General features: G+C 45.8%; 2 protein-coding genes and 1 long non-coding RNA gene across 8 annotated transcripts in view; 2 read left to right on the top strand and 1 right to left on the bottom strand.

Moving 5' to 3' along the window:
- Tmem268 (transmembrane protein 268) overlaps positions 1 to 7,333 on the top strand; it is a 44,695-nt gene extending 37,362 nt beyond the window's left edge. For 3 of the 6 annotated variants that reach the window (XM_087183312.1, XM_087183314.1, XM_087183315.1), the window contains exon 11: positions 1,071 to 7,327. In XM_087183312.1, coding sequence (XP_087039438.1) covers positions 1,071 to 1,153 — 83 coding nt within the window. In that variant the 3' untranslated portion in view covers positions 1,154 to 7,327. Of the gene's footprint in view, positions 1 to 1,070 lie in introns of all 6 variants that reach the window. The other 3 variants (XM_087183317.1, XM_087183316.1, XM_087183313.1) reach the window with 3 other exon arrangements.
- A 34-nt stretch (positions 7,334 to 7,367) lies between these two features.
- On the top strand, positions 7,368 to 10,821 carry LOC110350196 (uncharacterized). The gene is made up of 2 exons (XR_002396628.2): positions 7,368 to 10,436; positions 10,586 to 10,821. It is a non-coding gene; the product is annotated as an uncharacterized LOC110350196 (long non-coding RNA).
- Positions 10,822 to 12,429: 1,608 nt separating this feature from the next.
- Tex48 (testis expressed 48) lies at positions 12,430 to 15,757 on the bottom strand. The gene is given in 3 exon segments (XM_087182896.1): positions 12,430 to 12,709; positions 13,759 to 13,871; positions 15,583 to 15,757. Coding segments are annotated over 3 exon segments (495 nt in total). The 3' UTR covers positions 12,430 to 12,502.
- Between the last annotated feature and the right edge of the window lie 1,958 nt (positions 15,758 to 17,715).

The raw sequence follows: 17,715 nt of genomic DNA, 5'->3' as shown, positions 1-17,715 counted from the left end.
CATCCCTTCAGTGAAAGGGTTTCTAAATTATCACACCACTTTCCTTTTATATGCAAAGTACCTACTATATCTGTTGCACACAGCAGTTCCAAGACATAAGGAATGTGGGGTTTGCTGGGGAAGGAAAGTGGGGCCTCTGTATAAGAGATGGTGAAGAATGCACAGCATAAGGATGTGGTCAGAAGATGGGTCTAGGGGATCCAGTATGGGAAGTAGCAGGGAATGGGGAGCCTGTGGAGTAAGGGCCAGGAAAGTGGACTTATCTCCCCTCATTGGGAAAGGATGCACAACTTGCTAAGCTGATAACTGCACATACATACATGCAGTCCATCCCTTTGTTTCCTTCCAGTCAGAGTTCTTTTACCTCTTCCTGCTACATATTTGTGTCCTCTTCCTTACTGTCCCCATCCATGTAGATGTCTCGTAGGCTCTTGCAGCTTGGCTTAGCCCAACATGAAATGATCTGCTATGCGTCGTCACCCTGGTCCCAGGGTTCTGAGTTAGAGTTGCCCAGCTTTACCTGAGAAACGTATTGCAACTCAGGCCCTCTTTTCCACCTTGCATGCTGCCGTCACCCACCCTAGTGTAGGCAGAATCACTGTGTGCAGATGCTGGGGCAGCCTCCTGCCTTATTTCTGTGTTGGTTGGAATCCATCAGAAGACAGAAACCACACAGCAGCTAGAATATGAGAAGTGTAATCTAAGCAACTGTCAACTGTAGCAGGGGACTGGAGTGATGAAGGAATGGTAAGTAAAGACAACTCTAGCAAGCACAGGAATAACTGGTACAAGAAGCTGCCATCCCTAAGGCTGAGACAGGGTGCGCAAGGAAGATCCTTTTCTTCGTCCCCTGCTGAGACCCAGACCTTGAAGAGGACATGGCAGAGAAGGGTGTGAGATGCTGTGCTGGCAGAATGCTCTAGAAGGTGCTCTCCAGGATGCCAGGGAAAGCTGTCATGGAGGGCAGCAGGGCGTGCTCCATTTGTGGGGAAGAAAGTCCCAATTGGTAAGGTCTACAGATCCTCTTTTGCAGCAGGATCCTTGTGCTAGAATAGTTGCCTACATTGCAGGAACTGGAAGTTGGGGAAGCCATGTGAGCTGCAGAAGCCTGCTAAGTGCACCAGGACACCAGCAAGGAAAGCCCCTCCTCTAGTTTCTCCAGCACCCCTGCTGGCAAAGTTGACATTGCATCAGCTACTGGGGAAAAAATAAAGTGCTTAGCTCCTTTTTTTAAAACAGTGTCTTGCTGTTTAGTTCAAGCTGGCCTCAAATGAATGATCCTCCTGCCTCAGCCTCCCAAGTGCTAGGATAACAGGCATGTGCCACCATGCCCGGCACCCAGCTCAATGTTTGAAGAGCAGATAATGAACAGTCATTTTTGAGTCAAGAGCAATAGCTGAATGTCTTCTGCCTTTGTTGAGGGGCAGCAGCGTCACCGAATAGTTAAAGAGTGTGGTGCTGAAGTTGTCAGGATTCTAGAGTTCAGATCTGAGTCTGCCTGTCATTTGCTATTGGTGTAAATTAGTATAAGCCTTGGGAGATTTACCTGAGCTCTATGAGTCTCAGTTTCCTAATCTGTGATGATAATATGAGTACTAACCTTGTTGGGTTATTGTGCTGGTTGGGTTTATATTTTAGAAGTTCTTAAAAGAGCACCTAACAGAGTAAGCAGTGCACCAGACTCTATAAGTTGCTCTTCCATTATTGCATTCAAATCCATTCACATTTGAAGGGCTTTCCTCCCCACCGATGCCACCTTCTCACTGTGTCTTCACCAGGTGGAAGAAGCAAGGAATCTCTTTTATAAGGGCACCAATCCTAATCACAGGGGCTCTGCTCTCATCACTTAATCATCTCTCAGAGGTTCCAGTTCCTATTCTATGATCTTAGGAGTTAGGATTGCAGCATGAATTTAAGGAGACACAAACATTCTGACCATAATAAACAAGGTGAGTTGGAAAATAACACATTACATTCCCTCTGCCTGTCCTGGAACATGAGATTTGTACCACAGTACTGTGGACTAGAATTCATCCCTACAATGGGAAGCTGGTGCTTTGGTATTGGACTTTCCAGCCTATAGAAGTGCAATGCAGGCATTTCTGTGGTGGATTTGTCATCCGGTTAGGCTATTTTGTTATGGCAAAAGGACTGGACTATGACGCTGTACATAGTTAAAAAATCGGAAATCTGGCTGCATCACATTGCTGTTTAAAACTCCCCGTGACTCCCCCTTGGCGTCAGGATATTCCTGGATGTGAGGCTCTCACTGATGCTCTACCTCTCTCCTTTCTCCACACCCTGGCCCAGGTTCCCACTGAGTTTTCCCAGACTTTGAAGTTCACTCCCCTCACACCTCCCCTGGGCTGGATCTATTTTCCAACTTTGCTGACTGTGTTCCCTCCTCGAGTAGAAAAGCCTTCTGGCTTTTCTAGTTGTCTTTCAGCCTTCAGAAAATGTACGTACTGTTGGGAGCAATGCTACATAATTTTAGGGGAAAATCATTTGGTTAGCCTAGTTCTCCTTCCTATAACCCAGCTATGGAATTCCGGGACATAATTACATTTTGGCCTCCGGTCACAACTGAGACCTCAATGATCCGGTGATGCTGTGATTCTCCAGGACAAAAAACATCCTAAAAACTAAAAAGATCCTGGGAGGAACAAAATGTCCACTCAGTTCCTCATTATTCTTGGACCTTTACCATCTTGTTTATGAAGATGTACTGAACTCTCTGCAAGCCATTTGTTACCTTTGTTTCTCCTGATGTACTGAATAAAAGGTGTGGTAAGCTGGGGGCTTTTGTCTTTGCTGCCCAGAGCAGCCCTGATCAGACCCAAAGCTCAGCTTCTTCTCAGTGTCATTTTTCTACCTTTCCTGTAATTTGCCGTGTGCTTCCGTGGCTCACAGGAGACCAGGACTCACTATAGAGGTTCTGGTAACGTCCCCTTCCCCTGTTCCCTACAACGTACCATCTCCTCCAGGAAGCCTTTCCTGAATCTCCAAGTTCTTTTGCTTCCAGAGTAGTTGTCCTACTATATCAAAGGGCTGGGCTTCTGCACCTGTCTGGCTACTGTGGAAGCCCCTTAAGGTCTCCTGTGTAGAACTTGTGTTTGTATACCCTGTGCTGCAGCACAACCAATGCCGTAGGCCTGGATGTTTCTAGGACTGCCAATCACAGAGATTTGTGCAGCCAGCCCCACCAGTCTCTATGGCCCTCAGCGCCAGATGGAGCAGAATCCACATGGGGACGGCATTGTGCTCCCTGACTCTAGATGGTCACGGTAGCATCCATCTACAGCTGCTTGGCCCACTGCAGGACCTCCGGGGTCGATTGGGAGTGATTGAAATGTTCCTAAATGATAAAACAACATTTTCATACAAGAGATGCCAAACTGGTCCACGTTCATGGGAATGTCAGAAGTGGCTGGGAAAGGGGGAAGGAAGAAGAAATGTCATCTGATGCGACCAAGGACTTTAATTGGAGACAGCTCTTCCTGCCCTGGCTGTGTCAGATGGTGGGACTCCAGCAGATGGCACAGGGTTGACTCCGACATCTTCTCTTCCTGCCTGAAGTTTCTGAATCAGTCTTTATGACTCCTGCCCACTGCCTTCCTCCTCATGGAGATCCTCTGCAGCTGTGCAGCCAGAGCCTCATGGGGGCGCCACTGACTAGAATGCTCAGGGTCACCCAAGGTTGCATGTCTTGACTGTCATCCGGTTGTTTTGGGAGCAGTGTGTGTGTTTCTTTTGCAAACTATCTTGGTAAGAGCCTGCCTTCAGATCTGAAAGAATGAAGGAAAAAATGTTCCTTGAGTAAAGGCTTTGAGAGATACACGAATGAAGTCTTAGTTTTACCCCACTGGGGGATTCTAATAATCATTCATGGTTTTAAAAACATTTTGCTGGGCCAGATGTAGTGGGGCGCACCTATAATCCCTGCTATGCAGGAGGCTAAGGCAGGAGGATCTCAAGTTCAAGGCCAGCTCAGACAACTCAGCAAGACCTTGTCTCAAAGTAAAGTTTTTTTTTTAAAGAGTGCTTGGTACGTAGCTCAGTGGTAGAATGTATGCCTAACACATGCGAAGCCCTGGATTCAGTCCTCAGTGCCCCCTAAACAAAACCCCCCAAAACCCCAAACACCAATTCAAATTCTGCTTGTTGGAGGTAAGAATGACCCCAAACTGGGTGAAACAATTGAGATTTGAGCATTTACTTGTTACCGAAGCATAACCTGGCTGATCCTGCCTGGTACACTTACATATATCATTTCCGTTTGTTGAGTGCCTTCCTCAAGCAGGGTCATGCTCTAGGCACTTACATAGTTTACCTCACTTCATCCTCCCAACAGCCTGTACAACAGGTTATGTATTATTGTTTCTGTTTTGCAGAGAAACAGGGAGGCTCAGTGACTTGCACTAGCTAAGTGGCAGAGGAAGAATTTAAACTGCCATGTAGGGGAACACCAATACCTAATATCTAATAATGAATATAGTCTTTAGGCTGTCTTCTCATAGGTTTAGGTATCCATGGCCCTTCCACACCCCCAGAATGCTGAAAGAAGTCACAAGTGTCCCACTGGAGGTGCCTGGGGAGACCAAAACCCCGAGAAGTAACTCAGGTATTCTTGCCAGCTGTCCTGGCTCACATCTGGCACCCACCGGAGGACCATGGATGATGCTGTTGGAACATTCTTGGGCTGTGGGAGCCCACAGTGTTGGAAGCCCCCTCACTGGCCTTGCAGCAGCAACAGAAGATCCTGGATGCCATGTTGTGGTGGCTTTGGGAAGAGGAAAGGGCACTGGGAGTCTGGCTGTGTAGCCCCAACCCCAGAAGCCCATTGTTGTTTAAGCAGTGAGTCACACTGGGCCCCTCACCTCCTGTAGCTCCCCGTGGCCAGCAGGTCTAGCCTCCCCTGCCTGCACCTTCCTCTCTGAGGACCAGTCCTTCCTCTACTGTCCACAGTCCCACCAGTGGAAAGGACTCAGTGCCTCGCCTCCACCAGCCCTCATGTGCAGGGGCACCTTCTTGAATCAGCAGGTCTTGGGGTCTGGCACAGTCATTGGGTCAGCACTGATTCCTAGATGCACATACAGCTGTGGCTGGAAACGTCCATCCCTTCGTTGTCAGGTCCTATGGCCATGAAACACTAGCACGTGTAGTGATGCATGGGTGTGCACCTGAGTGGTCATCTCTCAGAGCTGCCCCATGTTATCCTAACTGGGGAAGAGTATCACCACCTCAGAGAAACAAGGGTCTCTCTGTGAACCTCTCTGTGGTGCAGGTGCTCAAAGGCACCACCTGCTCAAGTCTCTCCATCCTCGTCCCTGTACCTGTTTATTCCAGCTGGGGCCAGTTCCCTGCAACACAATTATAAAACCCTGCTCTGCTGGTTCACTTCCTGGCCCTCACTGCCTTTCTGGGTGGCTTTGAGCTGGCCCCTGTCTGTCTCTGGACTTAGGGTCCTCGTTTCCAGCAAAGGTGGTTGGGCTCATATCTCTTCAAGGACCCTTCTAGCTCTGATGACCCAAGGTTGTAAGTCCATTTTGTCCCCAATCCCCTTTCTGTCTTCCAGGGCCTGGCATTCTCCTGCTCTTGCTGTCCTTTCTCTGTGACTGGAGCCCTGCTCTCGTGGTCCTATTGTTGTGGCAGAGCACAGCAGCTCAGTGTTATAGCCAAGTGTTATAGCTCAGTGTCACAGCTAAGTGCCACAGCTCAGAGGCACGCCTGAGTGTTACAGCTCAATGTTGAAGCAAGTGCCATAGCTCAGAAGGCACAGCTGAGCTTTACAGCTCAGTGTGGTGGCTTTGGAATGCAGCTCTCATAATTTGAAGACTCAAGAATCCGATGGTCAGTTGAAGAGGTGAAGAAAAACCTTTATTATGCCAGCAAGCCCCCAGTAGGCTCAGAGGACTCTGAGCACTCTACTAGAAATGAGAGCCTCCTTACATAGGGATCTACAGGGTAGGTGAGCATCCTCAGTGTGTATGTGGGTGGGGGGTGGAGTTATAGAACATTCCTGAAACACATGCCATGTGAGCATGCTCACTGAACGGGGGGAGGGGGTGGAGTTACAGAACATTCCTGAGAGGGGGCAGAGCTTAACAGAACATTCCTGAAAGGTCACACAGTTCAAACAGTTACAAACCGTTTTGATACATTGGTCAGGAGCCCAGCAGCCCAAACTTACATTTCCAAAACAAAACATTCTGTGGGAAAAAAAAATGGAGGCAAGGCAAAGGCCTGTCTTATTGTGTAGCACTTCTTTATCACTATGCCAGTCACAGCACACTGGGACCATCCCGGGCTCATCCCTGGGCAGTGGTTTCCCACCTCTTCAGCCTCCTCCTCAGCACCATCATCTCATATGTGGATTACTGCAGTGGTCACAGCTGGTCCTCTGCTTCTTCCACCTGGTCTCCTTAAGCATAGGAGTCAGATTATGTCACCTTGCCCAGAACCTCCCAGCAGCCTCCCTGCTCATGCAGAACAAGACCCAGTCCTTTCAGGGCCTCCCCTGAAAAAGTCCCTAATGTAACCATTACCTTCGCCTGCTCCTCTTGTTGTCTCCTTCTGGCTGCCCCTTCCCTCCCTTCCAGCTATACCAGGCACTGTCCCTTGGCTTCCCCTTCTGCTCATTCCTTAGATTCCACCAGGCTCATTCCTGCACCCCTTCTAGCCTGTGCTTAAGGGCCACCTTGTGTAGTGGGTCCTTCTCTGGCCTGTTCACCCCATTAAGTCCCCTCTTCTGCCACAGCACTCTCTGTTCCCCTTTCCCACAGCTCTTGTTGCACCCTAACATATCCTGGATGTTTCATTTGTGTGTGCCCTGTCCTTCCACCAATAGCCCAAGAAGTCAGGGGTCTCCTTTGTCCACTGCTGGGTTCCCAGCACAGGGCACAGGATGGATGTTTTGTAGACGTTGTGACATGGGTGAATGAACACGTGCTTATCCCATTTTGGTCCTGAGTACAAGCAAGTGCTCCCCAGGGAGCAGCAAGGAGTGAGGGGAACCATTTTGTTCCAGGAGTGTCACACATGGTAGGATGCTGCCTGCCTTATCCATCTGCCAGACTGACTGATGGCTTTGTGCATGACCAATCAGGTTGCTCAGGGCCCTGCTGATGGGACTCTTCTACCCAAACCTGCTTCTCCTCTTCCTACGGTCCCTGTTTGGGGACAGCTTTCACTATTACCTTCGTGTCTGGGGAGCCCTTTCTCCTGCTCCCTCTCCCTCCCTGTTCCCCCTCCCATATTCAGTCATTCACCCAGCTCTTGATTCTACCCCACTGATGTTGGCCTCATTGTCTGCCAACTCTGTCCCCACTGCCCTCCCCTCCATCCCCCCCCCCCCCCCCCCCCGCCGCTGTGTCTTGACCACAACTTCTCCTCTGGTCCCTCTGGCTCACTTGCAGCTCCCAGTCAAATCCCAAGCCACTGCTCTGCCACAAGCCCTCAGCGACTCTCCTGTTCTACTGCTTGAACTTGCTTCAGGCTCTGGCCCTGTGGTCCTCACCAGCCTCCTTCACAGCCACTCACTCACTGCTCTTCATCCTGTGCTAGCAGTGGCCTTTGCACACGCTGCTTCCTCTTCCCCTGTTCTCTTTCCTGCCTCCTCCTCCATCACACTCCATTGAGCTTGGGTGTCCTCTCCTAAGGAAGCTCTCTCTTATCCCGGGATGAGTTAGAGTTCTCTCTTGGGGTCCCACTGCCCCTTGGCTTCTCTGCATCTGCCTTTGCCGCATGTCTCAGCACAGTGTCTGTCTGTCATAGCCCGTACTCAGCAAATGTTTTGCCTATGAAAAAAAATCTGTGATATTTGAAAATTTGTTCAGTATAGTCAACACCCTTGGGTTCTGCGCCAAGGACGTAACCATTGTGGATTGAAAATATGAAAAAATACATCTGCACTGAATATATACAGGTCTTCTTGTTATTATTCCCTAGATAATACAGCAGAACAAATATTTATGTAGCATTTACATTGTAGTAGATACTACAAGTCACTTAAAATGATTTAAAGTTTAGAAGAGGATGTGCATAGGTTTGTGGGCAAATAGTACCTCAGTTTATGGAAGGGATTTGAGCATCCATGGATTTGGGTATTGAAGGGTGGTCTTGGAACACGTCTTCCATGGACATCTGGGTACAGATGTATTTATTGAGGATGTACTGGTACCAAGCACTGTGTTCAGGGCTGAGGATCCTGCAGTGAAGAAAAGTGACAGATTACTGCTCTCAAGGAGATAGGATGTGCACATAGGGCTGTGCACAGAGCGAGCTTCTCTCCATGTTGGTTGAATAAATGCCTGAGCCTTCTCTGACTGTTGGGGAGAACAGTGCCCAATTCTTTCCCTGGTCTCCCTTCCATGACCAGGTATTCACTTTCTGCCCCTAGAAACTGAAATGTCCTCATTCATGCCTTCTTCCTTGTCCCCATGACTTCAGTCTTAGTAGTGGGGGGAGAAAGGGCCAGAACATGGCATTCATTGGGCATCTTAGGTTGGTCGTTTGACATTTATGAGATCATTTCTCTCATCTCCACTGTACCATGCAGGGTGTGTCCTATTTTTTCTGTTGGAAGAATTTGGTCTCAGAATGGTGACTTGCCAAGGTGTCTCAGCCAGGAGGAATAGCTGGGATTTTCATTTTCTTCTGTGGGGTGGGGCTTAGGATGGAATCAGGACCTTGTGCATGCCGGGCAAGTGGTCTCCTATTGAGCCACACCCACAGCCCCATTAGCGTGGTTTTGTCTGAGCCCAGAACTTGTGCTGCCCAGGCCTCAGCCTACAGGCTGTTCCTAAGCAATATGTTCAGACCATCTTGTCCTCTGACAATTGACATTAGGGGCTTTCAATGACCAGGGTCCATCTGAAACTTGGCAGAGGGGTGCCACAGTCCAAAGCACACTTTTTTAAAAAAAATTAAGCTTATTGGTACATTTTAGGTATAAATACAGTTACATTCATCACTGGGATCTTGTACCTTTACATGAGTATCTTGGGTCTTATTTTTCCCCCTTCCCCTGCCCTCCCTTCACCCTCTCCATCCCTCCCTATTTACAAAGACATTATTTCCATTTTTCCTTTTCTCATGTTTTTTTTTCTTTTCCCTTCTTTCTTTTCCCCTGCCCCTCCCACTTCCCTTACTCCTTTAGACCTTTCCTTCCTATTTCACATTATCTATTTTACCTTTTAGTCCTTATTTACACTTTCAGTTTCTCACACTAGAGAAACTATTAGGTATTTACACATGTGTGTCCTATTTATTTCACTTAAGAGTATCGCCTCAATGTGGATCTGTTTAGCTATAAATGTCTCTAGTTTCTCATTCTTTATGGCTGAGTAGTACTCCATTTTATAAAAAAGCCACATCTTCTTTATCCAGTCTCCAGTTGACGGGCAATTGAGCTGTTTCCAAGTTTTAGAAAGCACACTCTTTTTACTTAGACTTGTTTTCCTATTTCCTGCAGCACCTTGTTGTGTAGTTTGGAGCAACTTTATCTCTTTGAAGCTCAGTTTATCTATCTGTTCAAGGAGGTTGGTAAAACCAACCCAGAATGTTGTGAGGATTGGGTGACATAAGGTGAAAAGTGCTTAGCATGGTTTCTTGGACACAATAAGTGTTTAGTAAGTCAGAGCATGGTGACAGGGGAGTCACATATGGCATGGGGAGTGTCTTGCACTACCAGTGTCCTCCTCTAGATGGGAGCAGGAGCCAAAGAAAAGGCCCTTGGGTTGTTCCCAGTGGGCTGTGAGCTTCAGGTCCCCAGCGACACCACAGCCTGGTGATAGAACAAGCAAGGTCAGTGAGGTCAGGCAGGAGGGTTTCTGGGCTGGGAAACCCTCTGGGGTCATTCAGCACAGGTCCAGGGGGAGAGAGAGAGAAAGAGTGGGGTCATGAGGGGTGATGAAGTGAACAGGCATCCAGGAGCAGTGGGGACACTGTCCCTTTTAGAACAGAAAGCTGTCCCTGCTCTGGCTCGTGGGTCTGGCTTTTGAAGCTCATTCATCTGGCAGCTGGCAGAGTAGATGGGAGGCTGTGTGTGATGTCACAGAGCTGGGAACCAGGGAATGTTGGGGACAGAGGAGCCTGGACTGGACCATAAATGTCAGAAGGAGGTGGGATCTCTCATGACCTTCTCCTCAGTGGCCCTTCCCTCTGTCCCCCATGTCTGTCAGGTTGGCTGGGGTGGTTTTACTTCATGTGTCTCTCATCCTTCTTGGATTATCAGGGCAGCTAGGCCATGTTCTTCTCAGGAGGGTGCCAGAGGCAAGAGAGGGAGCCTCACCAGGAAAATCATGTCTGCTGGAGTCTCATGTGTTAAGTTTCTATTGGCCAAGCAATGCATGATGGAGCCCAGAGGAATGAATATACGCTTCACCCAAGAAGATATGGCAGAGAAGATTTGGGGCCAATACTTTGCTATGCCACAGGTAGATACCATTACTATACTTATTTTACAGCTGAAGAAACAGGCACAGAGTATATTAGGTATTTTGGATAAGGTGACAAGGTGACATAGAAAGTGGCTGAGGCATTTTAAAGGCTCAAGATTGATACTACCAAGTTATTTTCCAAGTAGGTTGTGCCATGTAGCTCCATCTCCTCCAGGAAAGGGATATTGGTGTATTACCAGTGGCTGCTGCCATCTTCCTTCTGTTCTGGTCTCTGTGCTACCACGGAAGAAATCTGCCTGAGACTTCTGAGAGCTGCACAGACGTTTCCATGTGATTGGATTGAGCCCACCCAGACAAGTGGGGGATTATCTCTCTGTTAGCTTTTTGTTGTTGGGATGAAATAAATACCTGAAATATACAACTTAAGGGAGGAAAGGTTTATTTTGGCTCAGAGTTTCAGAGTTTTCAGTCCTTCGGTTGGCCACCTCTAAGGCAGAAAGAAACATCATGGCAGAAGGACACAGTGGAGGAAAGCTGCTCTATCCATGGTGCTCAGGAAGCGGAGAAACAGAAAGAGCCAGAGAGAGGAAGGGGCTGGGGACAAGAACATACCTTCCAGGTTACACTCCCAGTGACCTACTTCCTCCAACCACCCTCTACCTCATAGCAGTGCATTTAGCTATAGTCTCATCCATGGATGAGTCCATTGATGCAGTTAGCACCTTCCATGCTGAGTTTTTGGGGGACACTTCATATTTAAACCCTAACAACCAGAGTCACTGATTAGCAACCTTGATCATATCTGTTGCCTTCATCCCCCTTTGCAGTGTAAAGTCACATGTTCACAGGGTCTGGGGAATAGGATGAAGACATTTTTGGGTGAAGGGCATTATTCTGTCTCCTAGTCTATAAACACTTGTATCAAGAAAATTAAAGAATGAAATAGAGTCCCAATTCCACTCCCACCAAAGAACAACAAACTAATCAAAAGAATGTGTAAGATTAAAAACAAATTATTAGACTATATAAGTGTTTCTAACTGATAAATTAAAAAAAAATTAACAAAATAGAGAAGTGGAGTGGCCTGGCAGGGGACCAGCTGATCTCCACTGTCACCCACAGTAGGACCTGGCCAGTTCACTCTACTTCTCTATGTAACACACTCCAAAGAGGACCAGGATGGCTTCTATGGTTTTCCAGGTCCAAATGGAAAACTGGAATCTGATCAGAAGGAAACCTCAGATAAACCCAAACCGAGGGCTGTTTTATAAACAACTATGCCTTTTCTCTTCAGAAATACGAAACCTGAGAAACACAAAGAATACTTCTAGATTAAGGGACTATGACAACTACACACAATTCATGATCTTGTATTAGATCCTGGACTGGGCAAAAGTTGCCATGAGACATTTTTGGGATAATTGCTGAAAATTGAATAGTATTGTGTCAGTGTTGGAATTACTGTTTTTGATAGCTGTATGGACATTCTTGTTTTGAAATATTTAGGGACAAAAGGACATGATGACTCTTTCCAGTGAGTTAGGAATAAAAAAGATAGGGAGAGATGAGAAAATGATAAAGCTGATCTAGAGAATGTAAATTGTGATTCTGGGTAAAGGTAAAAAGTCTTAGCAGTTCAGAGCTGCCGAACGGTCTTGCAACTTTTCTGTAAGTTTGAAATTATTTCAAAAGGTTTGCAAATGGGGAGGAGACCGAGAAATGGGAGCGTGGGAAGGGAGGAGAGGAAGGGGATGCAAAAAGAATTAAAATGTGTTATACACGTGTACCAATGCCCCATGATGAATGTAATCAGTATGTACTGCAAACTTCGACTAATAAAAATTTTTAAAAAGGTTATTCAAAAGTTTTAACATTTTGTTTGGGTTAGTTAGATGTGGCAAAATATTTTAAAATGATAAGACCTCATTTGTATGAGACACTCCCTGGTAAGGGGGAGGGGAAAAGATGAGGGACATAGCCTCTGGTGTGACCAAGGACTTTAATTGGAGGCAGCTGCTCCAGCCCTGGCTGTGTCAGGAGCTGAGGGCCAGCGGACACAGGAATGGCTCTGACGTCTTCTCCTCCAGTGGACAGTTTCTGAATCAGTCTTCATGACTCCTGCCCGCTGCCCTCTTGCTTGTGGAGACCTTCCGCAGCTGTGCAGCCAGAGACCTGTGCAGGCGCCACTGACTAGAATGCTCAGGGTCACTGCATGAGCAGGGCTGGAAGGGCCAGCGCTCCTGGGAGCAGCGGTTTAAGTGGTTTAAGTTCCTCTTATAAAATCCTCCGGGGGAAGCTTCTGCATCCAGAACTGAAGGAAGAAAGGGGGAAATCATGTGTGTGAAGATTTTGGAAGGGGCTTGGATGGACTGACTTGATTGGTCCCATCCCTCTCTGATCATTCTTCAGATTCCTGAGTCCCTGAGGAGCCCAGGCAGCTGCTGTATAGGAGTTTCTTGCTGTGGATCTGGCATTGTATTACATTGGTAGAGTCAGTGACAGCAGAGTCTTGCAAAGCAGTGGCATGGAGAATAGGCTTGGACCCATCCTAGCTTGGACACAAACGTCATTTCCTGGGGAGCTGTGGAAAGTCCTTCCCCTCTGTCGGCTTCTCCTTGAGGGAGTGGGGAGGTTAGAGAGGCGGGTGCATAAGCTAGTAGGTTTCCCACCTCTCACCTTCCTTTCAGGTAGAACAGGTCTTCTGTAATCTTTTATAGAAATTTGACCTTGAGTGAGATTTTCTTTGCAAGGAGGATTTGGCTGATAGGACAGTACTAAAATGACAAGGCTGGGTGATTCTTAGTTGTCACTGACCCATTGTCACTGGGCATGGTGTTGGTGCCCAGCAATGTGGCTGCATTTCTTCTTTCTGATTATTGTCATTATCCTAGGTTGGATATCTGACTTTCCCTGACCCAGAGACATATCACCCATGACCGAAGTGTACTCAGTCCACAAGCATTTTCTGGCATTGTCCACTTGGCATGCATCTGGCTGGACAACAGGGAGCAAAACAAATGTGGGTCCTGCCTTCCTGGAACTCAGTGTTTGTCAACCCAAATAGGCATGAAGCAGCCACACAAAATGCACATACATGCAATGCCACAGGACTTAGAGACACATTTGGATGCATGATGTCCTTTCCTCTCCGACCTCTTCCTCCTCCTTATGGGAGTCCTGGCTTGAAAGATCATGGAGTGAGATCTGAGACCCTTGGATTCTTCCAGTGTGATCTAGAATGTGGCCACAGATTTCTGATGGTAGTGACCACTCTCTCCACATCCTATTTAGCTTAGCTCAGATATCCATGGTGACAAGGTCCCTTTCCTGGAGGTAAGTATTAGGACTCAGTGACTCACTGGTCAAGCTCACTGCTGCTGGAGGAAGTACTCTTTGCTGGATGCATTAGGCATCTTGTGCTAGTGTGCTTGGAATTTGGTCTGTGGAGCTCTTCCTTCTGAAGCTGCAAACCTGGCAATGAGAATTCCATAAGGAGGAATTCTCCTTATGGAACACAGGGAGGCTTAGAGGATATCATGGAAGAGAAAGTGTTTAGCAGCTCTGAAGCAGCGCCCACAGGTGGGTGGTGGATGTGGTGGGGCAGGGGAGTATCTGAATCTACTTCCTGTATTTGAGTGTATCCCCCTGTGAATGGGCACTGTATTCAAAATATATAGTCATTAAAACATTAACTTTTTGGGCTGGGGATTTAGCTTAGTGTTTCTACTGCCTGCCTCGCAAGCGCAAGGTCCCGAGTTCAATCTCTGGTACAAAAAAAAAATTAACTTTTTATCTTTTTGTAAATATAATGCATTCAAATTGTAGAAAAGTTAAGAAATATTAAGTAGTGTGAAGCAGGTAAAATACCCCAAGCACTCTCCTTCCAGATAATCTGCTTGTCTTTTTCTATGAATATTTTAAATACTCTATCACATCCTATGTATTATATATAGATTTCATTTTTTCATATATGTTATGAACTTTTATTATGCCACTAAATTTTAAAAGTAATGATTACACAATATTTTACTTTGTGGATAATTCAATGATTGTATAATATTCTATTTTATGTCTTATTCAAACAACATTCTATTAGTGGATGTTTAGACTTCCAATTTTACTATTGTTGTTTATAAGGCTTTATCTTTGTGTACTTCTAGAAGTATAACAAATGATTTTTTGTCAAAAGGCTGAGCCATATTCCATAGTAGGGTAAATAGCTCTATCACATCTAGTGGTTTATCTTGAACAAATTGTTTCACCTTCTTCTGCATCTTATCTCATATTTGCAAAGTGATACTTTCATTTTGCATAATAAAGCCCACTTCTGACAGTGACTGTGGAGGTTAAATATCATTTTACTAGTAACATGTAAACTATGAAACATTAGAGGATTCACCTGATCACAGCCAGGTCCCTAGTGCCTAGACAGTGCTTTGCATTTGGCAAGGGCTTACTTGTTTTAACAGCAAAACCTATCCTAACCTGACCAATTCCCATTTAGTTCCTATTTCTTTTTATTTGGTTCTGGGGATCGAACTTGGGACCTTGCGGTTGCAAGACAGGGGACGGAACCACTGAGCTAAATCCCTGGCCCTAGTTTCCATTTCTTAAGTACCTATTTTGTGCCAGGTCTTGTGCTAGGTGCTTGTGCATATTTCCTCATTTTACAATGATCCTGAAAAATACCAATATATTATGAACATTCCCATTTTACAGGTAAGGGTAGTCGAAGCTCATGGAGGTTAAATGACTCGCTCAATTTCTGTAGGACAGCTGAGATTCAAACTAACATTTACTAATCCAAAGGCAGCAATCTTAACCACTATCTTTATCGTCTTTAGCCTGGTATTTCTCAAACTATAAGGCACTTTCAGACTTACTTGGAGATCAGGTTAAACTTCAAGCTCTGGTTCAGGAGGTCTGGAACAGGTTCTGAAAATGCATTCTAATTGCTCCTTGGTGATGCTGATATCACAGGACTATGGACAACATTTTAGGCAGTAAGATGTTAAGCTTTCTTGTAAACTGGCTTGGGTACTTAGCCACCTGACCTCTATCTCAGTTTAGGTTGCAATTGTCACTCGAAAGACAGGAAATCTAAGGGTATCTCAGCAGCAGGAGGAGAACAGCAAACTGAGGCCTAGAGAGGCCAGGGATGATGCTCTTGTCTGATACTTACTGTGGCTCAATGGCTGGTTCTCTTGGGTTTAACTGGGAACCTTGGAGTCATCGATGACTTGGGGCTCTTCACAGTCCCTGCAGCATAAGCAGAGGATCTTTGAAGCCAGTTTTGGTGGGCTGCTGTAGGAGGTAAAAGAATGGGGGCAATGAGTTCTGGGGCCCAAATTCCACATGCTTGTTGGAGATTTACTGTGGTGAGAGTCAACTGGGCCCACTTCTCCCAAAGCATGATGTTCCACTCATTTTCCAAATCTCCTGTGGCTCCTCATGGCCAAGAGATCCAGGATGGTGACTTGTGCCCAAGCTGTGCTCTCTTAAAGCCATTTATTTTGTATTTTGTACAAAATTTTCTTACCCATGGGAAGGAATTGAAGCTTTTACTCTGCCAGCTTTTTCTACAGGGATGCTGTGTTGAATCAGCTGATCTTGAATTTGAGCCCAGATCCTTGGGCAGGGCTGTTTCCTAGATGAACATAAGACTGTAGTTTAAAACATGGCAGTATTTTGTGTTCATATACTAGCTAGGACCCATCACATCAGAATTCCAGCTCATGCAGAAATCAACATATTATGCTTAGGTTTTAGATAGATGTACATTCTGCCTCACTTCTAGATGCATGCCCTTAACCTTTTGGAACCTCACTTTTATCATGTAGATTTGGGAATATGTATCTGTGCCTACTTTGCAGAAGAAAAGGTTAAATATATGCAAAGTGACTCCTACAGAGGTAGATATACTATAAGTGCTCAGTTAGTGGTCATTCCATTTCCTTTTCTTCCCTTCTGTAGATCACTGCTTCCAAATTATCTCAGGTCCCATGTCCCATAGGGACATGGTAAGGAAGTGCATAGTTGTGTAGGTTTAAATCCCAGTTTTGATACTAATTTGCTGAATGGGTTTGGTAGACCCATGCTTGTTGCTGTGTCTCAGGCTCCTCCTCAGTGGAAAGAGGAAGTTGGGCAAGATGGTCTCATCAAGGATCTTTTAGTATGGATGATCCAGCAGTATAAGGCCTCATTTTAGTGCTAAAGTCCTTTCTTTGTGAATCAAGTTTTCCAGATCTCTGGATCCTCCATGTTCTTGGTCTATTTTGGTGGTAAAAGTTCCTTTTATGGATTTTTACTACACTATTGGTTAGTTGTCTCTCATAACGGCCAATTCATTTGGCTAGGTGTTTCTCTGAAAGGTACTTGCTTCTCATTTTTTGCCCTGGTCCAAGCTACCATTTTCTCTTGTCCAAATTATTTTAATAGGCTCCTTAATGATTAACACAAAATCTGGGGTAGTTCTGTTAAAATGTGTCATGTCACACAATAACTGCTTAAAATTTCCAGTGAAAGGAAAGTTTGATAGAATAGATGGAAAAATGACAGTATTGAAAAAAGAAACAAAAACCCTGAAATAGTATAAAATAGAAATTCTAGTTCTAAGAAATCATTATATGAAAGAAAAATGTATTAAGGTAAGAGTAACAACAAACTGGGTAGCAGAAAGAATGATCTGTGAACTTGAAAAAAGTTCGACAGAAATTATCCAGACTAAAGCAGAGAGCTAATAAAGATTTTAAAAAGACTGAGGAGAGTAGCAGTAGCCTGAAGGATACTAACATACCCATGTAACTGGACTCTCAGAAGCAAGGGAAGAGGTAAGCAAATATATATGAATCAAGAATGGCTCAGGGCCAGGGATGTAGCTCAGTGGTGGTGCGCCTGCCTGGCAAGTGCAAGGTCCTGAGTTCAAATACTGGTACTAAAAAAAAAAAAGAATGGCTGAAAAATTTTCCAAATTTGCTGGAATCATTAACATAAGTACTTGGTAAACATCAAACACGAAAAACATAAAATATAGTAGATATTTTCTCCTCCCTGTCCACTGCAAACCAAGCCTACTTATCTTGTTCCTTTGTTCCCTATTCTGCAGAATGATCCTATTATTCACTTGGTCTTCAGAGCCAGATGTTTGGCAGTCATCAGACTTTTGACTTGCCTTTCCAAGTACCTCTTCATCTGTCTGCTGCCGTCCATTGCTCTTTCCCTTTCCACACCCAAGGTCACCATCACCTTTCACCTGGACCCCACCTCAAACTTTCTCACTGGCTTGTTTACCCGCACTGAAAGCTGGGGTCACATG

The sequence above is a fragment of the Heterocephalus glaber genome, unplaced genomic scaffold (assembly GCF_053883595.1).
Source record: "Heterocephalus glaber isolate CG9 unplaced genomic scaffold, H.glaber_assembly_v1.0 deba00001479, whole genome shotgun sequence".
NCBI lineage: Eukaryota > Metazoa > Chordata > Mammalia > Rodentia > Bathyergidae > Heterocephalus > Heterocephalus glaber.
Note: the sequence above shows the minus strand (reverse complement) of the source record. Positions and strands in the feature narration are given on the sequence as shown.